Raw genomic sequence first — 26,049 nt, 5'->3', positions numbered from 1 at the left:
TGAGTCCCATCCCTCCCATCCCAGAGGCCGATATCTTACGTCTACAAAAAATTGATTCCCCTTCACCCAAGAACGTTTCCTGGCCACATTTGGACAATGTCCACTCATTTTTTAAGAAAAAAATTACTCAATTTTCCCTATTGGACCCAACCCTCACACCCCAGGGGCCCATGAACTGAACAGGATTGATTCCGCTTCCCCGAAGAATGCAAAATCAATTCATTCCTACAGGTGGAGTAGGATTTTAAAGAATTCCCTCTATTTCCCCTATTGGGCACTGCCCCTCACGCCCCAGGGGACCGAGAACCTATATATATAGACTTTGTTCCCCGTCTTCCAAGGGTGCTTTTGACTAAATTTGGACAAAATCTGTTCTGTCGTTGATGATAAGTAGCGATTTTAATAAAAAGTTTACGGACACAACGTCACGACATAAGCTGAAAGAATATGTAAAGGACATACGACTGAATAGGCTCGCTCACGGTTAAGATGCATATTCGCATTATAACAGTTTTAATCTACTAACAAGACAATATAAGATAACAAAGATTATGCGCATTCATAAAATATACGAGGTCGGTCACCCTTTTAATGGCAAAGAATACACCTGACACCCTTCCTTTCAAAGTGGGCGCTTGTAAAGTAAGAAAAATTCTAGTGCATTCATGCATGGAAGAATTTATTTGACTTCTAACAAGTTTGTACAAAGAATATACAAGTGAATATCGCCTTTACATACAATTTTGTGTGAGATGAAGCAGAGCCAAACAATAAATTCAATTGCATCATACAGCCGTTTCGTCCTTCTAGTACTTGTCACTGATGCTAAAGGCCAAATTTGGAAGCCAGTAGACGACTTTAGAGGATCCCGAGGTTCCTTAAGTTCATAATTAAATAAATTTCGTAATTTTCATGCATATGTTTCTACTGACCCATCATAGGCCAGTCACGAATGAATTGAATTGTGACACGCAGGTTACGACAAACCTCGGGGACCAAAATTCCACCAGCAGTGTCAACCGCCTGCTATCTCGATGATTGCACGACGAAAGACACACAAATGAATTAAACTGCACTGGTATTATTTCACAAATAAAAAGAAATCGTATTTTTACCTCTACATTTAATTTTGTCAGAAATATATCTGTAACAAGAAAGTTATTAACCACGCCACTCTTATATACTTACAGGAATTGGAAATGGAGGACACAACAGCCTCTTCTATATCAACCGCACATCTCGATCTTTTTCCTACAACGAAACCAACATGAGAGCTTTCCGCTAAGCTATATGATAAGCGTGATTATTTCAATTTCCCTATTGTTTGTAATTTCCATTTCTGGATATCAACAATCCTGCATCCCCAAACTATGGTATTTACATGTCGCAGTTGATTCGATGTTTCGGAGTCTGTTCTTATTATCGCGGTTTTGTGCAAGAAGTCGTCAACTCACAGACAAACTCGCAACACAGGGTTTCAAAAGTTGCAGGTTGATGAAAATTACGGGGAATCATAGTGATCTCATTGAGAGATGTTATATTTCTTTGTGCAATATGAAACTGGACGTGTCTGATGCTTGTTAGTTTGCCTGCAGGTTCTATTGCTGTATATCTTGTTCCCATTTGAGAACCTGACAAGGCATTACTTTGATTAGGCCAAATGAATGCACATGTTATAAAATGGAAATATCTCGTAATCACGATAGATGTTGGCTTATTTTTGTCAATCCTCCTATCCTCAAAGTTGACGCTTTCACTTATTATGAAGGCACGTTCCATAAACGAGAAATATATTTTCTGTAAGGAAACTGCCGCAAATTCCGGATTGTCCTATTCCGCACTTCGTTCCGGACATTAGAGATATTCCATAATATCCGGTTCTTGCCATCCGATCGCCGGCTGTAGCCAGTGAAATCTTTATTTTTTGGTAGGGTAACAAGGTTAGCTATGAGTAGTCATAAAGAAGAACATGTTATCTCGTTTTCCAAATCGAAGTACAGTTTGCGTTTTCTTGATTTCTGTTACAATGGTCACTTTTCAACGCAGGTCTTTGCATTTACCATGCTACAACTATGACATTTACGGCTCAGCAATTGCAAGGACATGGTCATGGTGATATCGAAAATAGTTCGCTGTGGATATCTACTTATGATGAAACCTAAATTATGCTTTTAAAAAATTCTCAAAAAATGAATATGTTTGTATTTTACAATACGGGGAACATTTTCGTTGTAAAGTAACCAAAAGAGGGATTTTACTTACATTAATCATAACGTGATGCTACCCAAAATGGAAACTTCTCAAATATTTGACACAGAATGTTTCTTTTTGCAATAACAAGTGATTACTGACTATTCTTGAAAAATCAGGCGTTTTTTTAATTAGTGTCAATTTTTAGCTGGCCCATGTCTTCTATGTTGCTTATCATCTCGATTTGAAATTTGAAAAGATGAAATTATAAAAAAAAATCCCTCGAAATAATGCCATGCGACACTACAAATACTGCATCATGATTTAAAACAATGAAAATAAACATTATTGATAGGCAAGGACTGAGATTAATAAGATGGTGAACTTTTATAAAATGAAAAATATTCAAGATTATGTCTTATTTCTATAAGTGAACAGAATATGTAAGGTATTCCATTTTGGGTACTCCTGCCATTTGAAATTCATTGCTGAACCAGGCATGCCTTGCTGCATTCTTTTTTTTGTAATAGACACATGCACTGCTGACATGTAATCAAAACATGAAATGAAAAATGAAGGTATCTGTTTGTGAAATACCAGGAAAAAATACCTGATTCAAACACTTGGTGGATAACTTTCTTTTAAAAGTTTTTCAGTTTGGGTACAAGTAGGTTAGCCTGTATTATTCTAACATTCTATTAACCTTTTTATGTTGATCATGAGTTAACTCTTGACCAATATTAAAAAATTCATAGAACATCAGAATAATTCTGAATTTACTTAAACTAAACTTTACTTGGGGCTACAATATAGGAAGGCATGATATTCCACCAATCAGACACACTCTTGTTAATAAATGTGCCTCTGTTTCAGAAAGTAAACCTGTCAGAAAGACGATAGACAACAAAGACCATTGACCTTGGTTAGATCACAGAATGCTTGCTACCAATTCAAGACTAGCATTGAAACTTGTGCATAGAAACTCAGTCAGATGTGTACAGTGTGCAATTCAGCAAAACTTTAGGTATGTTGCTGGTTTTTAGCATGAATTTTCATCTTCATAAGTAGTGCATAAAATGTTGCAAACAAATTTTAACTATTCCCTGATCGGTTGGAGGGGCATATTCAATGAGGCAATACACTAAGGTTCTGGTAATTGACTGAATATTGTTATGTATTAACATGTATCTTCATTTACAATCTGTAAAAGAAATCACAGGACATACTTGATATGATATGGTGTTTTCTGTCTGTCTTAAACTTTTGTTTAATTAAACATCTTACACAATTCAACTGATGTCTTCACAACTTGAAAGGGTTAATCACAATTACATATGGTAATGTTGTATTCAAGAATGACAATTTTAGAAGAGTTACTGCCCCTTGTATTTTAAAAGTCTTGAAGGGTTTTGGCCAGGATTTTGGTTTTCATTAAATTCTTACGCGTCATAATCTAATAGCACTATAATCCAGATTGCGCCTCTTAAATATATCCTAATATCTGTTTTTAGGCAATCAAAATCACTCATTTCTCATGAGTGAGCTATTTACTGAGGTGACCGGTCACATGATACATGTGACATCAAAGTATTTCTTCAACTGGCTGAAACAATAGAGTCTAAGGCAGACATGATATCCTTGATTGAAAGTGAGATATTCTACTTTAACTTAACGCTATGGTGAAAGGACTTATTTGTATATATAGATACACTAGTATGGGTGTGTGCACAAAAGGGGCAAGCTATTGTACATCTCAAAATTGTCCGTAAAGACCGTCCGTTTTGTTTACACTGTGATTATAACAGGTTCATAAAAGAAACCATTTAGCACCTGCACATGCATGAAGATGAAACGATACTGCAAGTTATAATCTTCATTCACTTTCATTGCCGTCTGTCTGGAGGGGTTAGTTTAGACATCTCTGGTTATACATTTCCCTACAACTTCAATAATTATTTGATTTGATCTTAAAATTTATCGCAGTAATTGTTACAGAGAACACATTGAAATATGACAAAAGTTTTGTAGTTATTTCCTTAAAATTCTTTATTTGATATTTTGATTATCAGTTTGATTTGAAGGTGATACGTGTATATCTGTGTGTGGAATGTAGTGACACAGTAATGCATGTTATGTAACAATCAGTTGTAACATTTTTATGACATTTGTTGTCACCATATATCACACCATGAAGAAATCTAATTACAGGTAATAATTAACAGTTCAGTTGTTGCATCTCTTTTAATATCAACTAAAAAGAAAGAAAGAAAACACTTTAATATTTTGCTGTCATTCATTATGTAAATAGTACACTATATTCAAAGAGGTACGTTTCGCTTGAAAAATTTTTGAATATTGGTAAATAAATATAGGCGTGACTTGTGTAATAGTGCCTTGGTAGGTAAATAGAGTATCACTATCACCAAAGTAGTACATTGCAAGTCATATGACCTCTTTATCCTTTCAAAATATGCATATTTACCAGATAAAGATAAAGGGGACGGGGCCAACTTTAGTGGTTGTCTGTGTGCCAAAACAGATGGGATACCATGGACTATATACATTATTGCACCATTTTAGGCTGAAATTTTGCTTTATTAAAAATCATGGCTAAAACCCTTGAATATTTTAGACTGATCTGAATAGTGATATGACCAAAGAGCAGCATTCTTGGATTTTGCCTATGAAAGTTTGTTATCACCGTTTTTGACACATACTTGATGAATCTTTCTCAGATTTCATGTAAAGTTTCCTCTTTATCCCATGCCCTTTTGATTGTGGGACTTATCAGACAACAAAATTGCTGACATGGCCATCTTGGATTTTGATGGTGAAAGTTTATTATGGCTATTTTGTGAGAAATACTGGATGAATCTGCCTCAAGTTTTTAATGTAGGTTTCCCTTGCCCCTTTGTTATGCCCTTTTCATTTTGGGATGGATCAGAAAACCAAAATGGCTAACAAGTGACCATTAAAGAAAAATTTAAAGCATGATATTGATATTTAGAGAAAGGAAGCAAAAAAAGGTATGAACAAAAAAAGACAATATTTAAGGGAAATTTCAGACTAGTCATTCATGAGAGTGATGTTCTGTCAAATTTTTGAAGATAACATTTGGCTGGTGAATCATGCTCAATGAAAGTAATTAACATGCAAATTTTGTGAGTGTTTAAATCAATTTGTTTTGAGGGAATGTTATAATCTACTCAATCTAACATTCTTTACCTTAGATATACTGCAAGCTTGAAATTTTGGACAAATGCATTTAGCTGTTAGGCAAGGTTTTTAAATCACTTTTGAAAATGGACCATCAAATAAAAAAGATATTGTACAGCTTTTGATTGTTATCACTATTTCGTAGGAGGAATTTTCAAAATTTGACTTAAGTAAGGAGAAAGAATAGAAAAGAAGGAAAAAAAAAATTTAGAGAACAAATAAAGACCAAACAATGGTGAGCACCATGGTGATCCCTCTGGGGCTCTTGTTTGTACAAGTTCTTGCCCTTTGTTTTTTTATTAGCATTTCATTATTGGTCCGAGATTTCTCTCAGTTTTTACCCAACCTTTGTAAAACTTTGTAAGAATATAGCAGTTTCCTATTTCAGCTTATTACTCATATGTTGTGTCTGACCCTTGTTCATGATACTGATTGACACTAGACAGTAGTGGTCAGTGTCAATTTTTATTTCATTGTCAATGATTGGTTCTTCATAACCCACAGATTATTGAATATTATTAATTATTTACTTGATTTTTATGAGAAATATTGAGTTCCTTATTGCTTTTTTGTTGTTGCCAATGCTACATGTGAGAAGCATGATTTGAATAATCCACATCACCTCTTAACATTTATTGAGTTAAATAGAAGAATAGTATTAAGTTCATTTCCAAAATCTTAATGTCAAATAATGCAAAATTCAGATTAAAAAAGGAATAGAAACATGTCTGTGTTAGTGGTACATTTAAATATCACTTGCAAAAAATTGCAGTTGAAAAGGCCAGATATGTAGATATGGATTTATAAAATTGGAAGTTAAAAAACACTATCAGTTAATTTATATCAAAATCATTTCTCACTAATGATTGATTATTTCAATTAATCAGCATACCACTAGCAGACAATCACAGTGCAATAAGCTATGGACATTCAATGAAAATGTACACATCTATAATTTGTAGGGTAGTGTGGATTTATAAACCTTCATTGTAGGCCACCATTCAATTTCTTAATGAAAATGGTGCACAAGTATGAAAGTTGGTAATGTTGAATTTTTTTTTTATCTAAATCATAAGCCTTGTTGTAACCATTCATTGATATTTCTTTTTTATCCAGTACCACACAAAGCTTGAGTGAGCTGCGGAAACTATCCTCTGTGAAAATTGTGGACAACAGTGTGATAGGGAAAAAGGCATTAGAGAGAGGGAGCAAAGTGAAAATTCTTCAGGTTTACACTAAGAATGAGGTAGCCCGAGCTGGAGACAAGGTTTTAGTGTCCATCGAGAAAGAGAGGAAAAAGGCTTACATTGTGGGATGTGTTCAGAAACCTAAAGTGATGCAGCCAAGATTTGACAGTAACAATGCAGTGTTGATTGATGACACAGGCGCACCCATAGGGACTAGGATCCGTGTACCTTTGCCTTCACATCTGAGGGGTCGAAGCGGAGACTTCACCAAGATTTTATCAATTGCATCCAAATTTGTTTGATACTGAATGCACTTTTTTTAGAATAAAAAAAATGTATTTATGATTTATGTCTATGGAAATCTCTGTGTTTTAAGATCTAGTGCATATATTACCTGGATGTTACAATGTTATCAAATGCCATAGTAAAGATAATGTAGTTGCTACTGTTACATTGACAAATTGGCCATGATAGTTGAGTCGGTAGAACATTGGCCCAAACTATCACAAGTGATGATCAGAGGTGAGTGGTCCAACTTTCCTTTGGGTAAGATCCTGTACCTCACTCAGTATGGCATCCAATGTGCCTCTCATATTTTGTTCAGAGAGGTAACCACAAGTTACTACATTTGATTCCCAATCCTGACTGTTCACAGGGTAATGAACCCAGGTAACAAAGTTATTGCGACATCATGATAATCTTCAATTTTTAATCCCTTCACCATGAATGTCAGAAAGTGGATTTTCAATGTAGAGATGCTCTTGTACATAATGTTACACTTGTCATCTGGGACAAGTTTATGTTTCAAAGTTAAAGAGATGTTAATAGCAAACTTGGCCCGAGAAGCATATTTGGCTGATATATATACCAGGTGAGCACTGCAAGCCCATTGGGCCTCTTGTTTAGTTTACCTGGTCAGGAGAACCAATAAGTCATGGTGCAGCATCTGTCCATCAACCTTTTTCTTGAAATAACAGAACAACACATCAGATTTTGACCATATTTGGTTAGAAGCATTCTTGGGGTTTAGAGGGACTTACTTTGTGTAATAGAAGGTCTAGACCCCTAAAGCCAGAGAGGCACATAATTGTGTAAATATAGCAAGTTCTTCTTGTAGAGAAAAAACATAATTTTATCAAAATTGGATCAGAAGTATCCTTGTATAATCAAGTTTAAACTCCATGGAGCTAACAAGATCTCTGTCAGTGTCATGTCATATAAATGGGACTGAAATCTATAAAAGTAAAGTGTTCCCACCCCATGGGGTGTGAGGGGTGGTGCCAAAGTGGGATATGTAGCAAATTCTTTAAAATCCTTTTTCTGTAGGAATGTTTCAAAATTTGGTCCAAGTATCCTTGGGTGAAGGGAACTCAATTTTGTATGAACTTTGGGTCTGACCTTCCGGAGATGAGAGGGTTGCAACCAAATAGATGAATTAAAGTTGAGATGAAGGTATGTTTAGAAGAGGGCAATTTTATTTTGCACCAAAGATGCATATAATATCACTTGGGGCTAGGTAGAGAAAATAGATTTAAATCTGTCTTTATCTGTTTGGACAAAGATATTTCAACCTAATTTGATTCCAAGTATCATACAGGAAAGGAACTTGATTTTGTACAAACAGTGGCTTTGACACCACCTCCTCCCATCAACAAAATGAGCAATACAGGCCCTATGAGCCTCTTATATAAGGGATTTTTAATTTTACACCTCTAGAGAGGACCACAATATCTCGGACAAGTTCTAGTTTCAGGAATAAGGTTAGAGTCATGGTCAATATCACTGTCACTATTGTTAGAAAACCAGCCACAATAACTCCCTTAAGTTTGAGTTTCGACCTCACAATGTCAAGGTCACCATTTCTAAAATCCTTGTTATTACTATGGCAGCTTCATTTCTTGATGGATTTCGATCACTTCACAAACTTAAGTTCATTGTCAGTGCTCTAGAGGGTTCATAACTTGAGGATTTCAATCAAATGTTAGATATGATAGAGGACTAAATATTTGACAAGTTGAGCTTCAGGGTAGTAAGGTCAAAGTCAGGGTCACTGATACTATTTTTAGAAAATCCATGACAGACTTGCTGCTTCATTTCATCAGGTATTATGTTCATTTATTAGTGGGCTAATACAGCTTGCACATACATGATAATGAAATTTAAGATTGAGCTTGATCTGGAAGCTTGGACTTTTTGATAGTCAAATAGTCTCAGTTCCTGAAATTTCAACCTCACATTTCATCTAAAATCTACCATATTTGTCCACCAAATTTTCCATTTCCACTTATGATTTTGAGCTTCTAGTGGGTCTTAAAACCTCTCTGTTTTTTACTACAGTTTATGATAACACTTTCATACAGTTTATTTTAATTCATTTAATTAATTTGATTAAACTTCACGGTTGAAAGACCATATCATTACAGACAAGTTCCAATGTCAGGGTTTTAGGGTCAAAGTTACTGTTAACATGTTATAATATAATATGGTATATGTTATGTTGTATGTATTTTCAGAAAATCCTTGTCAATGATCTAGATGCTTCATTTTTTCTGGGATTTTGATTTAAATTCAAACATTTATGAAGAGTTACTGTGCTTGGTTTATGCATAATTGGAGTTTGATTTTCAGGCATTGAAAGGACAATGCCATTTTGTATTAATCAAAGTTATGGGCAAAGTAGCGTATTACTCTTGAAGTAGATCATGTCTGGATGTTTATGCAAGTGGAGATAACTCCTCTGTTTTCCTGTTAAAATACAATACCTCAGGAGTATGTGGTACACATGTATGTGAATGATGACATCATTTTCTGTTTTGGTTGAAGCAAAGAAGTCTGGAAACTGATATCACAACACACACAAAACACCATTGCCAAATAGAAATGATGTTGACTCTGTTTACATGTGTAACATAAAGTTTATGTCCTTATTTTTAAAATTCATTATGAAGACCCTTCAGTATAATGTTGACGGTTTAGTTACAGGGACTACATCTGGTTAGAATATAGACTCTCTATAAGTTTAGAATACTCTAATTACATACACCTATGAAGTGACCAACATAGCACTATCAGGAGTCCTCTGCTGCCATTAGAGGACACAGAAGAAGCCTGCTGTTATGTTGCGAGATATTCATTCAGTTGTTAGAATTTGTCTTTCATCCATTTTCCTCACATTGAAATATGTTAAATCCATAATCTCTGTTTACAAAAGCATGGACACGTAGGACTTGCACATCATTGTGTTAATATCCCATAATATCCCACAAGTTTTCTATCAAACAAATACTTGTGGTAAACAATTTTTTCTTTTTTGATAAACTATCCAATTAGAATATTTTTTCTTATTTCCCTTATTCTCTCTTAATTATATGTTGTAATAATGTACATGCAAGATGTCTACCTAGTGACCATTGTGTTCTTGTGATCAATCCACCCAAAATGCACAGTGTACAACAATGGACCTAAGGAATTTTGAGAGCAACTCATCTAGTAATCTGCCATTTTGATTTTCTGACCTGGCCCAAGATATAAATAGCACACAAATATTTTACACATGAAATTTGAGAATGATCCTTCCAATGCTTATCTAGAAATAGCATTAACATGATATGTTTAAGGACAGATGGACTATGGGTAAAGGATGATTAGCATCAGATAGTGTGCTATATATATTGTGTAAATGTATCAGATAATTATTGATAAATAACACCATTTAGACATGATAAAATGATATTTAATTACTAGTTCATATTCAACATCATATAAACTGTTAACAACTGACAATACAATACAGAATCGTTTATCACATATTTTTGTTGCACTTGAAATTTCCTGAACTTGTGTCATAAAATCCAGCTGTTTCCAGGATGAGAATTATCCACATACAGTCTCCTTTCAAGACGCAACAGTCCTGTGTTGCACAAATTTTTGTCTTCATGATCAGCACTTGTTTCTAGCATGAAGGATATTTTTTTTAATGGAAATGAAAGTGAAACGAAAAAGAGATATTCATCTTTGCGTCCTCTGATTTGATATTTTATTTAAATCCAGAATTTATAGATAACTTTCAATGAGATGACATTAACCTAAAAACTTAACTCTTACTACTCCTGAAAATATCCATACAGCATACTTGTTATTGTAGTAGAATTTTTTTTCAATTCCTTACTCCGTCACATTTCCTTTTTCACTGATCAAACTGGTTCTTGTTTTTTAAAAGATAGGCAGCAAGGTATTCAATTGGATTAGGTGGCCTACAATTAACAAAAAAACACCAATAAAACAATCATGCAATACTTAAATTATGAATGAATACTCTACAAAGGAAATTAGGGAAATATGGCAATTGCAATACAGTAGTATACAAGGTTTAATACAGCAGTGAAAAACCTAGAGATTTAATTTTGTATAAAATGAATTATAATTACGACATTGATTATCATGGGTTCTAATGTCATGTCAAATGAATATTGGCAATAATACAATACAATCATGAGATCTTCACATGGTATAATTACTACTTTTTGAAAAATCTAAAAGATCCAATTGGATTAAAAGTACTACTGTGTATGAAACTGTATTGAGGCATGATGACGGGGTATATCATATCATGTCACATGATTAGGTGCATTTGAAAACAGAGAGATAATCTCTGGATGAGCTAAACACTATGAAAAAACTAAGGAGCAGCCACTCTTCCTAATCAAACAGTTAATCAGGAAATTACAACCGAGTTTGAAAAGGATCAGTCAAAAATTGTGGGAGATCTCCATACAAATAAAAGTTTATGATGGACAAAGGGACTATGCTGTCAAAACATTTTGAGAAGACAATAAAAACCCCATTATATACTGCAAACTAAACAAAATACTTTCAAAAAATATCAATTAAAAACAACAGAAAAAGAATTTCAAGGATACTGACAAAGACATTGTTGATCTTACTTGATATTTTTTATTTTACATAATCACAAAATGACTTTAGGATTTTGTATTTTCTGAGGTTTGATAGTCATGCCATCCTATATATCCTGCTAAAACTCTGTGTAATCAATTTAATTGTGTAATATAAAGAACTACTGAATCAATCTACACATCCTGGAATATGCTAACTTTCTTCACAAGGATCTCAATTGCTTCTGATCCTTTGACCTGTATGAGATCTCTTCCATTCTTCAGAATCCATTCATTCCATCCCATTAATCATAGTATGGTAGAAATGGTATTCTCAATAACAAAATTCTATACCTCCCTAATCTTACATGATACATTTTAGTATATGAGCTAAGAAACAACACTTTTTACGCAGCTATTGAACACATGGTGTGACACAACAAATCGCTCTTCTAAAATCCCATAAACTGAACCAGTCTTAAACATCCTGTATAAGTCAGTTACAGCCAGTTTTAATACTGCTTTAAAACCGAAAGCTGCCACTTTTTTTTTTACATAAAACACACTTGTGTATTGGAATACATAATAGCCAAAGGATAGTGTACTTCTTTGTAGAAACCTATAAATGTGTAAGTCATTTGATTTTACCAAACTGATTCTATTAACTGGTAAAATATGTCATGTGTGTTGTTCATTAATATTAGATTAACGCAAATTGTATATATTTACTACTACCTGTAGTCCAGTCTGATAAAACTCTTATCTACTGGAAACATCAGTAATGTTCTAACAGTAATGGTATATGACTTGCATTTCAAAAGTTTACCATGATGGGCTATATAACAAATATGAAGGAAGCAGTATGATGTACAGAAATAAAGGAGAGGTACACATGTGATGCTCAAACAACTGCAGGAAAACACTGTAAAGCCTGTAATCAACATTTCTCTATGTGGAATAGTGCCATTGTTGTCATGTGTAACAAATGTCTTGACTGGCAGATCCTGAATAATATATTCACCAGTAATAACCAGAAAAAACTGTCTTTTGTCTTATTAACATTATATGAAAGTGGATAGCAACACATGTCATAATAAAGCATTTTCTCCTCACCGTTCTTTTGCTAAAACAGACATTCCACTTAGTAATATGGGGACAACTGTTTGGTCAAGGTATGCTCTTGTTGGGAGAGATTGTAGATCAACACGGGGACGCTTTGCTGACATATCAATATCTTTTTCACTGCTGATGATTTTCTGAAAGAAAAAAACGCCTTGAGATTATCAAGTGATCAAAACTGCTTACTTAAAGAATGGACGGAAACACATCTGTTGCAACTAAGTTAATCTGTTATAAAATCGTAAACTGTAATTCAAAAGGTTAGATTATTAAAGATGATTATACTAGACAATCTTCATATTAGGACATCAAAAATGGGGACAGAACTCTTTAGACAAATAAAGATAAAAAATAAATAGCAAGTGCATGGCAACTATGTAGCACTACATTTTATCACGCAAATTGAAATCACTAGTTCATAAGATCTGTTATGAAAATATCAGATCAAAGATTTCTTAATACATGTGATGCTAGAGCCATCACTAACTACTGTAATGTCAGTGTAAGGTTTCTAGTTGGGGGAACACCTGGAATACATATGGTATGTAGTAATTAATCAATTTTTTTTTTATTATATTACATTTTAATTAAATATTGAAAGATGACACACACTGAACTAGAACATTTACCTGAACATTTTCTGGAACCTCTGATGGTGTTGGTGTAGTTGTTTGTTCCATAACTGCCTCTCCTGTCACTGAACCACCTATATTTGCTTGATCTAAGTAGCAAAAAAGGAAGATATGAATCTCAGTTCACACTAGACAGAAAATTGTTCAAATGATAATTTAATGGTGATATTCACATTTATTATACTATTATTGATATTTACATTTTTACTGATTATGCTTATTTTAAAGAAAAAAACGAATGTGTTCATGAAAACTTCACACAAAAAAGCAAGTGCACACTTGCACAAATGGATCAAACTAACAAAAACACATTTCAATCACCATTGCTCTATTTATAGCCACACTCTAAGCAATACAGGTGATGAAGTTCGTGACTTTACAAAAAGTGATACTGAATCATTTACTTTTTGTGCAAATTATGATAAGTTTTACCCATATACAGAAATGGAAACACATTATTTAATCAGAAATATGCAAAAAGTGGCATCGTCTTTTTAATATGACCCAATAGCCAATATCACAATGTATATAATTAAATAGGATGTTCATTTCTGTTTTCTAACTTTGTTTTAAAATGATAATTTATATCCCTAACTATGTTAAATGTTAACAACTTCACCATTCTTTTTTAAATAATTCCGCATTTGTGTAACTAACTGATTACTCGAAGCGGTGGCTGTCCCTAAAATGCAGGACTATTACTCAAAAGAGGGGTTGTGCCAAACCAGATACATCGTCTGGACATCGGTTCCGGGCCGTTATTTATTTCGGAACGACGAATTTGTCGAGCCGTATCACATGAATTTGAAGTCTTATCCGTGGATATTTTCAGACAAATACTTATTATTCCTTAATAAATCTTATTGCATGAACACATTTCAAGTAACATGTATTTGATTGGTGGCAGTTCATCAACATAGCGTAGCTGGCAAAAAATATTGTTAAGGGGTCCGAAACTAATGCGCTAAGGATACTATGACTATGACACAGCGGTTGTTCTCTACCTGGCTTACCAAGGTTGTAAATCTGCAATTCTAGCCCATTGTATGGATATAATATTAAAAATACCACATTCATAACAATATCACTGAAGCCAGGGTATTGAAACACAGCATGACAATATGATACGAGCAATGTAAGTTATAACGATCAATGTCAGAACCCATGACACCAGGCGCGCCAAACACTTTCTATTTATAAAAGATATGTGAAGCTAAAACCCCCTTTTAAACATCTACTGCATCGACTGAAGATGTCCTGCTAGTCAGACCATTTTTGTTGATATGTTGGCTCTGTTAACATTGATTGCAGTGACTGTAAGAGTAAATATTAGGAATATTTGCTAGTCACAAAACCCAAAAACTGCTCACCATCCGCCATTTTGGTCACCAATAGCAATTAACGTATTTTCTCGCGAGATTACGTATAGCGTAGAATAATAAACGGAATGAATAGACGGATGTTTTCCTTTTCCGGTCGCCTTACATGTAAATGGGTTAAGAAATATAGAAGCTACCTTAATGATTAGGTTTAATATCTGACATAGTCAGTCGTTTAATAAATGTTTTTATATACAATATATTATTTTAATTATGTAACATGAGATTAAACATGAAAATGGCACTGCCTAAATTTGAGCGATGACATCCTGCCGATATGGCTATATATATCAGGAATGAGTCAGTAGTCCATGATTTTGTATTTGTCGTGGATATGTTGATATTTGTCAGTTTGATTCCAGAGTGTTAATGCTCACAAAGACGAACGCCCCTGATGACAACTCTATTTAGGTGTAGCGGGAAACAGTTAATTTGACATTTTCCTAAAATTATAGGACGTGTTTGAATTTTGGGGCCTATACATACATGACTGGTTATTAAAACGAAGAAAAATGACAGGCAATCTGCCCATTACAAGACAAAACTTATAACATGGATTATATCATGTATACATAGAATATGATACAAAGTTTTTAATTAAAATGCAGAATGGTGTGTAGATTTATGCGTCTCGATAATATCTTCGACCGAAAGGCGTGGAATGCCCTTTGTACTAAGGAATGAAAGATGATGATGCAAATGCCAAACATGTTTTACAGAAATCTATGTACATATTAAAGCTATATATATAATTGTGAAAAGACAATGGTGACCACCTCAGAACTACCGTGACCTTAAAATGAAAAATCTTATTCTGGCTGAAGAAAAGTCGAGCTCAGAGTTGTGGCAATAAGCGAGGAAGAATCGAGCTCAGATATTTTTTTTTTGTTTTGCAATTCTTAATTTCGAATTTACAAGGTATCATACAAAACAAGTCAATACACAGTATCAACCACAAAGTGATCTTAAATGTACACCTTTACAGTAGTTCACATACAAACAAACCGAACACATTTATTATTGACATACACACTTAGATACTCGTACAGATACTTACACACAGCAAACACATTTAGTATATTACAAAAACATACTTCTTTTACATACAAAAATGTATTTGCATATCACGGACAAAACAGTAGAAAAATACAAGATATGGCTAATATTGCAAAATGAACACAGTGGATAAGCAACTGTGCTACGTTAAATAGTTTAGAATTGGTGGTAAGAATATGGTGTGTTACCCGAAATTGAAATCATTGAAATTTTAATATTTTTTGTGACCTTATACGTAATTGTATAAATTCTTATTCCATTCTCTCTCATTAAACAATAATTTTTCTCGCCATTTTATTCTACCAGTAGCTACGATATCATCTCGATTAAGAACGTAACATAAACAAATTGGACCCACAAGTATTTTGCAAGATCTTTATACTTGGAGGTAAAAAGGGTGCATATCTGGTTTTATTGGTGAACCCAGAGATTTATTAAAGAGGGAAGGAAAGACCATTTAGGAGTTGTGATAATAAGTGGGGAATGTTGAGCTCAGAGATATGACAATGAGATATGAATTCGAGCCCCGACTTTTTGCAATGCGCGTGGAATTGTCGAGCTCGATTATTTAACAACGTGCAATGAGAGAAGGATAGTCGAGCTCAGTTTTGACAAAGATCGATGTAGAATCTAGCGCAGAGTTGGGATGAAAGGGGAAATTCTTCTGGCGTTTAACGAAGAGGTGTCGATTCCAGACGTTTAATACTGAGCGAGGGAGATACCTGCTCTGAGTTGTGATATCATGATTATGGTGTTGCATTCAGGGTTGTGACAATGAGCGAAGGAATTATCGAGCCTGGAGTTTTAGTAATGCGCGAATGAATGTCGAGTTCAGATTTGCCTTGCGATCGTTGTAACTTTTTCTTGCCTTTACTTCAAGTGATTTGAATTCCATGTTCAAAACATATTTTTGGGGGTTAAGAGGTGGTTCATTAACATGGAATTATTAAGCAATTTACCGTTTAAATCATCTTGTGAATTTAGAAATACAATAATGAAATCTTATTTGAGAAATGATATGTTTTCGTTTGACAAAAACCTGACACAAATAACACATTTCAATAACAATGTCAACACATGAAACCTTTATATATCATAATGGGGTTCTTTTTACTGAGTATGAATCTAAGTAGGTCATTTACTAGTAATAATACAGATCGGGATAGGACCATATTTACTTACAGCACCAAGTCATTTATCTGCGGGATAGAACCACATTTAACTACCGTACCAAGTCATTTATCTGCGGGATAAGACCACATTTACCTACCGCACCAGGTCATTTTGTCTGCAGGATGGAACCACATTTACCTACCGCACCAGGTCATTTTGTCTGCGGGATAGAACCACATTTAACCACCGCACCAGGTCATTTTGTCTGCGGGATAAAACCACATTTAACTACTGCACCAAGTCAATTTATCTGCGGGATAAGACCACATTTACCTACCGCACCAGGTCATTTTGTCTGCAGGATGGAACCACATTTACCTACCGCACCAGGTCATTTTGTCTGCGGGATAGAACCACATTTAACCACCGCACCAGGTCATTTTGTCTGCGGGATAGAACCACATTTAATTACCGCACCAAGTCATTTATCTGCGGGATAAGACCACATTTACCTACCGCACCAAGTCATTTATCTGCGGGATAGAACCACATTTAACTACCGCACCAGGTCATTTTTCTGCGGGATAAGACCACATTTACCTACCGCACCAAGTCATTTATCTGCGGGATAGAACCACATTTAACCACCGAACCAGGTCATTTTGTCTGCGGGATAGAACCACATTCAACTACCGCACCAAGTCAATTTATCTGCGGGATAAGACCACATTTACCTACCGCACCAAATCATTTATCTGCGGAATAGGACCACATTTAACCACCGCGCCAAGTCATTTATCTGCGGGATAGGACCACATTTAACCACCGCACCATGTCATTCATCTGCGGGATAGGACCACATTTAACAACCTCACCAAGTCATTCATATGGGGGATAGGACCACATTTAACCACCGCACCAGGTCATTTTGTCTGCGGAATAGAACCACATTTAACTACCGCACCAAGTCATTTATCTGCGAGATAAGACCACATTTACCTACCGCACCAGGTCATTTTGTCTACAGGATGGAACCACATTTACCTACCGCACCAGGTCATTTTGTCTGCGGGATAGAACCACATTTAACCACCGCACCAGGTCATTTTGTCTGCGGGATAGAACCACATTTAACTACCGCACCAAGTCATTTATCTGCGGGATAAGACCACATTTACCTACCGCACCAAGTCATTTATCTGCGGGATAGAACCACATTTAACTACCGCACCAAGTCATTTATCTGCGGGATAAGACCACATTTACCTACCGCACCAAGTCATTTATCTGCTGGATAGAACCACATTTAACCACCCAACCAGGTCATTTTGTCTGCGGGATAGAACCACATTTAACCACCTCACCAAGTCATTCATATGGGGGATAGGACCACATTTACCTACCGCACCATGTCATTCATCTGCGGGATAGGACCACATTTACCTTCCGCACCAAGTCATTCATATGCGGGATAGGACCACATTTACCTACCGCACCAAGTCATTCATATGCGGGATAGGACCACATTTACCTACCGCACCAAGTCATTTATCTGCGGGATAGGACCACATTTACCTACCGCACCAAGTCATTCATATGGGGGATAGGAACACATTTACCTACCGCACCAAGTCATTTATCTGCGGGATAGGACCACATTTATCTACCGCACCAAGTCATTCATATGGGAGAAGGACCACATTAAACCACCGCACCAGGTCATTTATCTGCGGGATAGGACCACATTTACCTACCGCACCAAGTCATTTATCTGCGGGATAGGACCACATTTAACCACCGCACCAAGTCATTCATATGCGGGATAGGACCACATTTACCTACCGCACCAGGTCATTTTGTCTGCAAAAAGAAAAGGGACTGGTTTTCATCTACTGATGTTGCAGAAACCTAGCTATATAGGTATCTGATGGTAGCTTTAAAGCATAACCCCCAATGTCAAAAACTCACAAAGTCCCTATGTAGCTGGATTTTATACTACAAATAGGGATGTATATATGTACTTTATTCCTTACATAACAATCCAGAGACCGTGCGTTGAACGCTTACTGTGCAGATTCAATATCCAACGAGAAGCCCAAATGACATAAATTTTACTAGACAAACTGGGATCTCAGATAAGTATATAATGACATCATGCTTATCTGTACTATTTTTATAGGTATTACAGATTTACCTTCGGCGTCTTTGAAGTTAGATGACGATATTGATTTCCTGGATGTACATGTAGATATGACAAAGAACAACTGGATTAGTTCTAGCAAATCTTTTCATCTGCGAATTCCCAAAGGAACCAACGGTTTGCCTTTTTAAATTTCCCAACCAATTTCTATTGTCCACTTTTTAAAATCTTAATTCCTTACTCATAACGGTTCGTGGTATAGTAAACAACAAACGAGAGTGCGAACTGAGGGAGAAAATCGTTATGTAAAAGTGAGAATAGGATGTTCTTTACAACGTGACGGTCAATAAGTGGCGTGGAGGTTTTGCGCTCCATAGTGTGTAACCTGGAAATCAAAGCGTACGGTCTGGCTGTGGGAACTCGGAATGTTCACCAAAGTAGTACAGACCGGATTGGGAACTATTGCCTGTGTGGCTGTAACGTTCGGTGAGTATAAAACGGAATACAGAAAGATGCCTTTTAAGTTTTTGACACCACTATAACGCTTTAAAATAACAATCTTTATAAATTAAAGAAATTTGAATATATTCACATTTACCCTCAAAAAAATGACTGCTTATATATAGAATAATATTACACCAGAACACTAGAAGTATGCACCATGTTGTGATTTCCTGAACGACAGTTTGATATGACCGTATTTGGAAGAGTCGGCACCCCTTGTTGTTTTCAAAATGATACAATTGTCCGGAAGCCTCCTCTCGCAGTTTCAACCAATTTCTTTCAAACTCGGCAGACTAAATCACCAGACAATAAGTAGAACTTTATTCGATTGAGTTTGTAAGAGTGACTGACCTAATAGTTTTCATAATGATTATACCCGGAATCCTCCTCTCTCAGTCTTCAACCAATTTCTGTCGAACTTGGTAGACCTTGTTTTACCTACACAGCAGTTTGATTCAATAGTTATCCTCTTTAACTATATATAATTTTTATTTTTACAAAGATATTCCTCGAATCTTAACCTTTTTTTCTGAATCTTGGTTGGCTGCTTTATAGCCGAACATAAATTGTGTATTACTTAATGCCATCGTGCTTTTATAATTTTGGAATAGTTATTGCCCTTTGCTTTTTCATCTTTTTCTTTTTTTATGTAGAAATTTCTTTGAAACTTGATGTACTTAAAAACAACATGAGTTGTGTTCTTATGACAAAACAATTTACTTCAAAAATATTTCAAAAAGTTATGCCCTATGTTTATTTCAGTATTTTATCATTGGTCAGAGATTTCCATCGGTTTTCATCACATCTCTGTAAAATTTGTATGCTTTGATTCACCATTTTAATATATAGTACTGTTATACCCCTCAAACATTTGTATTTGTTTTGATACAACAAATCATTAACATTAACTTCTTTGTAATGGGATGGACGTATGTGTTCCGCCCCGCAACACCTGTTAAAGAATGGTCATATATCAATAACCGCTGAAATAAAGTTTGACGTGAAGCGTTTAACAAGTTGATTTGGAACCATTACAATATAAAACACTGAACATATAGTCTCTATATCTGTAACGTATCACTAAATCGCCAGTAAGAGGAAACCAACTATCGCCATGTAAACCATGCGAATAAATAGTAATCTTCTGACAGCCGTCGTTGTCACGTGCTTAGTAAGCGATTTCATTACAGGCGTGGTTGTCACGTGATTAAACCTTTTCCTACAGCCTTGGTTGCCACGTGATTAGAAATTAATCTCATTACAGCCGTGGTTATCACGTGATTAAAATCAGATTTTTTTTGTCGTATGGCGAGAAAGTAATATTCTTACATACTTGGTTGCGATATGATTAAAAGTAATATCCGTACAGTCATGGTTGTCAGGTCATTGGAACGGAATCTTACAGTCATGGCTGTCAGGTCATTGGAACGTAATCTTACAGTCATGGTTGTCAGGTCATTCGAACGGAATCTTACAGTCATGGTTGTCAGGTCATTGGAACATAATTTTACAGTCATGGCTGTCAGGTCATTGGAACGTAATCTTACAATCATGGTTGTCAGGTCATTGGAACGTAATCTTACAATCATGGTTGTCAGGTCATTGGAAAGTAATCTTACAATCATGGTTGTCAGGTCATTGGAACGTAATCTTACAGTCACGGTTGTCAGGTCATTGGAAAGTAATCTTACAGTCACGGTTGTCAGGTCATTGGAACGTAATCTTACAGTCATGGTTGTCAGGTCATTGGAACGTAATCTTAGAGTCATGGCTGTCAGGTCATTGGAACGGAATTTTACAGTCATGGTTGTCAGGTCATTGGAACGTAATCTTAGAGTCATGGCTGTCAGGTCATTGGAACGTAATCTTACAGTCATGGTTGTCAGGTCATTGGAAAGTAATCTTACAGTCATTGTTGTCAGGTCATTGGAAAGTAATCTTACAGTCATTGTTGTCAGGTCATTGGAAAAAATCTTAGTCGTGGTTGTCAGGTCATTGGAATGTAATCTTACAATCATGGTTGTCAGGTCATTGGAACGTAATCTTAGAGTCATGGCTGTCAGGTCATTGGAACGTAATCTTACAGTCATGGTTGTCAGGTCATTGGAACGTAATCTTAGAGTCATGGTTGTCAGGTCATTGGAACGTAATCTTACAGTCACGATTGTCAGGTCATTGGAACGTAATCTTACAGTCACGGCTGTCAGGTCATTGGAACGGAATCTTACAGTCATGGTTGTCAGGTCATTGGAACGTAATCTTACAGTCATGGCTGTCAGGTCATTGGAACGTAATCTTACAGTCATGGTTGTCAGTTCATTGGAACAGTCATGGCTGTCAGGTCATTGGAACGTAATCTTACAGTCATGGCTGTCAGGTCATTGGAACGGAATCTTACAGTCATGGTTGTCAGGTCATTGGAACGGAATCTTACAGTCATGCCTGTCAGGTCATTGGAACGGAATCTTACAGTCATGGCTGTCAGGTCATTGGAACGGAATCTTACAGTCATGGTTGTCAGGTCATTGGAAAGTTATCTTACAGTCACGGTTGTCAGGTCATTGGAACGTAATCTTACAGTCACGGCTGTCAGGTCATTGGAACGGAATCTTACAGTCATGGTTGTCAGTTCATTGGAACGTAATCTTAGAGTCATGGTTGTCAGGTCATTGGAACGTAATCTTACAGTCATGGTTGTCAGTTCATTGGAACGGAATCTTACAGTCACGGTTGTCAGGTCATTGGAACGTAATCTTACAGTCATGGCTGTCAGGTCATTGGAACGGAATCTTACAGTCACGTCTGTCAGGTCATTGGAACGTAATCTTACAGTCACGGTTGTCAGGTCATTGGAACGTAATCTTACAGTCACGGTTGTCAGGTCATTGGAAAGTAATCTTACAGTCACGGTTGTCAGGTCATTGGAACGTAATCTTACAGTCACGGCTGTCAGGTCATTGGAACGGAATCTTACAGTCATGGTTGTCAGTTCATTGGAACGTAATCTTAGAGTCATGGCTGTCAGGTCATTGGAACGGAATCTTACAGTCACGTCTGTCAGGTCATTGGAAAAAATCTTAGTCATGGTTGTCAGGTCATTGGAACGTAATCTTACAATCATGGTTGTCAGGTCATTGGAACGTAATCTTACAATCATGGTTGTCAGGTCATTGGAACGGAATCTTACAGTCATGGCTGTCAGGTCATTGGAACGGAATCTTACAGTCACGGTTGTCAGGTCATTGGAACGTAATCTTACAGTCACGGTTGTCAGGTCATTGGAAAGTAATCTTACAGTCACGGTTGTCAGGTCATTGGAACGTAATCTTACAATCATGGTTGTCAGGTCATTGGAACGGAATCTTACAGTCATGGTTGTCAGGTCATTGGAAAGTAATCTTACAGTCATGGTTGTCAGGTCATTGGAAAGTAATCTTACAGTCATTGTTGTCAGGTCATTGGAAAAAATCTTAGTCGTGGTTGTCAGGTCATTGGAACGTAATCTTACAGTCATTGTTGTCAGGTCATTGGAAAAAATCTTAGTCACGGCTGTCAGGTCATTGGAACGGAATCTTACAGTCATGGTTGTCAGGTCATTGGAAAGTAATCTTACAGTCATTGTTGTCAGGTCATTGGAACGTAATCTTACAATCATGGTTGTCAGATCATCTCCTTACAGCAGTAATTACCATGTTATTCCAATATAATCTCGTTACATCTCTGACTGCCATGCTATTCGAATGTGATCTCGTAATATTCATGTTTGCCATGGTATTCAATGTAATCTCGTTACAGCTGTGATTGCCGTGTTCTTACAATATCATCTCGTTACAGCTGTGGTTGCCATGTTATTCCAATGTTATCTTTTTACAGCTCTGGTTGCCATGTTATGCCAATGTAATCTCATTTCTTTGTGGTTGCCATGTTATGCTAATGTGATCTTGTTTCAGATGTGGTTGCCATGCTATTCCAATGTAATCTTATTACAGCTCTGGTTGCCATGTTATGCCAATGTAATCTCTTTACAGCCGTGGTTGCTATTCCTCAGACGACCCTTACCGTGTTTCATTTTGTCAGCACTCCAGTCTCCTGGAATGACGCCTGGATAATATGCGAAGCAAACGGTGGAAAACTGGCAAATGTTGAAAGTGAGGTGAAGGAAGCGTCCATGGTTAGCACAGTAAAACATTTAATGGATCGGGATCTTCTGTAAGTAGCTAGTTTGGATGAGGCCAAACATCATTGATACTCCAGGAGTAACTAACTTTCGCTCTCTGCTCACCTGGAACATTTTCTGCGTAACCCCTTTAGTACCGAGGATGAAAGCCAAAAAATATCCGTGTTATTTTAAACATTCTAACCCTTCTGTATTGTTGTTGATTATCCTCGAATTATCTTGTCTGTGGTTTAGAGCCTCCATTTCGCAACATTCTTATATACAGAGTTATATCCCTTGATTAATTTTGCTCGCAATCTCTTTTTAGCGTTCTAGCGCCTTCATTTGGCATCTAAATTATACCAAATTTCATCCGCTTGACATTTCATTCATCACAAAACCTTCAAACAATCTGATAATATGATATTATATGTACTGAAGTGTTACAGATTTTCAGGGTTCTGCGGAACAGGTGATTAAAATTATTGTATATTGGGATGGTCGAGTTCCTTAATCTGCCATTAGAACAGGATGAGTGTCGCGCTCTTTGACAAGAACATCCGCCATATGTCACTTAATCGCTGATTAAAAGTGCAATACTAACTGATAAAATAACGATACACGTGAAAGTCAATCTGCCATAATACCTTAATCGATAGGGATTTATATCACGTCGGCACCATTACAAATCAGCATCGATCAATTCAGTCCATTTTACTGTCACAATCGAATAATAGTTAAACAAGGTCGACAATTGAAATCCGACATGTACCATGTTTGTTTTAATTATATAATTAGTTTATTAGTTGTCAAAAATATGGGTGAAACAATTATCATAAATAGTCATGTTGTGATAATATACACAACATATATACTACCATGTATCCGTTAAAGAATGGCGGACCACATAATGTAGGTGCTCACTTTCTGCTAAAAATTGTATAGGTACATGTTTATGAATGGGTGGTAGGATGGTATTTTATAGGTACGTGGTTGTGAATGGGTGATAGGATGGTATTTTATAGGTACGTGGTTGTGAATGGGTGATAGGATGGTATTTTATAGGTACGTGGTTGTGAATGGGTGATAGGATGGTATTTTATAGGTACGTGGTTGTGAATGGGTGATAGGATGGTATTTTATAGGTACGTGGTTGTGAATGGGTGATAGGATGGTATTTTATAGGTACATGGTTGTCAATGGGTGATAGGATGGTATTTTATAGGTACATGGTTGTCAATGGGTGATAGGATGGTATTTGGTATATATGTGGTCGTCACGGGGAGATAATATTCTAGGTTCTCTACGTCATCCTCAAATAGGTACTATGTTCTAGTTGACGTGGTAAAATCCTATGAGATAGTAGGATGGGAGTGACGGACGGTAAAGTAGGATACCAGGCACGTTCATTACGTTACTCGCACGTAGGATACCAGGCACGTTCATTACGTTACTCGCACGTCGGATACCAGGCACGTTCATTACGTTAATGGCACGCTGAAGGACATTTTATTTATTTATTTGCTGGGCTTGCGGTTCGTCACAGTTGGAATTAATTATCGTGACGGACATCTGACGGACAAAGTTCCGACTTGACACATTCCCAGCAAATAACCCTTGTTCGAAAGAGGGAATAACATCCTGACTATTAAGAATGCAAATTTCTCTTCAATCAATGAAAATCTGCTCATTTTTTATGATGAGCTAAAGGATTGCGTTACCAAACCATTGAAAATTACTTGTGTCGTTATTTAGCCGTAACATGATGACCTCTTTGTTGAACCTGTTTTTACGGCATTGTTTAATTTCCTCAAATATCTTGTTAAAACTTGCTGCTGAGCGTCGCAGGCAACCATTTGTTGACTAACGGACGACAGCCAAAACTAATGACCTTTCAATGATTTAACTGTGTGTACCTTCACCAGTCATTCTCTGGGTATCTGGGTATCTTCATCTTCTCTGTTCGCAGTACCTCTAACCAGATGTGGATAGGACTACACCAAGAAGGTAATACCAGTGACTACATGTGGAGCGACTGTTCTAACCTGACAACATGGCAATCCTGGAACAAAACCAACATCACCACTGACCACTTGTGTGTCTCTTTGGATGCTAACATACGCTGGAATCCGACTAACTGCTCCCAACGACTGCCAGCTTTATGTGAAACATACCAAAACTGTAGGTCAACTTGTCAGGTTGTATCTCAGTGTCAAATGAAATATCTTCCTCGTCTGTTCTTTTACCTTGCATCCTTTGACCTGGTAAACATTTAATCAGCAGTTCTTGAATACTATTGGAGATAAATCTAGGTTTTGTGTACACAGTCGCTCTCATTATGAGAACTTGGTAACAGTAACATGTTTTGTTGACATGTCCGTTATTTCTTCTTGATTATTTGTTTTAACTTACAGGTGGTTGTGAAATGGGCGAGGAATCAAGCCGGTGTGCCGATATGAGTAAGA

At 36.3% G+C, this 26,049-nt stretch overlaps 2 protein-coding genes across 5 annotated transcripts; one reads left to right on the top strand and one right to left on the bottom strand.

The window, feature by feature from the left end:
• Window positions 1–1,866: 1,866 nt before the first annotated feature.
• Window positions 1,867–6,938, top strand: LOC132549115 (large ribosomal subunit protein uL14m-like). 4 transcript variants are annotated; one of them, XM_060213034.1, is made up of 3 exons: window positions 1,867–1,927; window positions 3,064–3,214; window positions 6,523–6,938. In XM_060213034.1, exons 2-3 carry the CDS (start codon window positions 3,126–3,128, stop codon window positions 6,893–6,895), a joined length of 462 nt encoding a protein of 153 aa, XP_060069017.1. In that variant the 5' UTR covers window positions 1,867–1,927; window positions 3,064–3,125; the 3' UTR covers window positions 6,896–6,938. The 4 variants fall into 4 exon arrangements, with proteins under 4 accessions (XP_060069017.1, XP_060069018.1, XP_060069019.1 ...); XM_060213035.1 differs by having other exon boundaries at window positions 1,878–1,940; XM_060213036.1 differs by having other exon boundaries at window positions 1,909–1,927; window positions 3,068–3,214.
• A 3,366-nt stretch (window positions 6,939–10,304) lies between these two features.
• Window positions 10,305–14,616, bottom strand: LOC132549108 (protein dpy-30 homolog). The gene is made up of 4 exons (XM_060213025.1): window positions 14,607–14,616; window positions 13,234–13,325; window positions 12,599–12,741; window positions 10,305–10,846 (listed from the first exon to the last, which is right to left on the bottom strand). The coding sequence occupies exons 1-4, from the start codon at window positions 14,614–14,616 to the stop codon at window positions 10,780–10,782; spliced, it is 312 nt and encodes a 103-aa protein (XP_060069008.1). The 3' UTR covers window positions 10,305–10,779.
• Between the last annotated feature and the right edge of the window lie 11,433 nt (window positions 14,617–26,049).

Source organism: Ylistrum balloti, unplaced genomic scaffold (assembly GCF_031769215.1).
Source record: "Ylistrum balloti isolate Yb309-2 unplaced genomic scaffold, AGI_CSIRO_Ybal_v1 Utg370042, whole genome shotgun sequence".
Taxonomy (NCBI): Eukaryota; Metazoa; Mollusca; class Bivalvia; order Pectinida; family Pectinidae; genus Ylistrum; species Ylistrum balloti.
This window is presented reverse-complemented; position numbering and strand designations above follow the sequence as displayed.

Coding starts and splice junctions, on each gene's coding strand:
- LOC132549108 (XM_060213025.1), bottom strand. Junction 12,742..13,233: donor AGGTTCCAGAAAATGTTCAG/GTAAATGTTCTA, acceptor TTTTTCTTTCAG/AAAATCATCAGCAGTGAAAA. Junction 10,847..12,598: donor TCTGTTTTAGCAAAAGAACG/GTGAGGAGAAAA, acceptor TGTTAATTGTAG/GCCACCTAATCCAATTGAAT.
- LOC132549115 (XM_060213034.1), top strand. CDS start 3,126: ATGCTTGCTACCAATTCAAGACTAGCATTGAAACTTGTGCATAGAAAC. Junction 3,215..6,522: donor GCAATTCAGCAAAACTTTAG/GTATGTTGCTGG, acceptor TTTTTTATCCAG/TACCACACAAAGCTTGAGTG.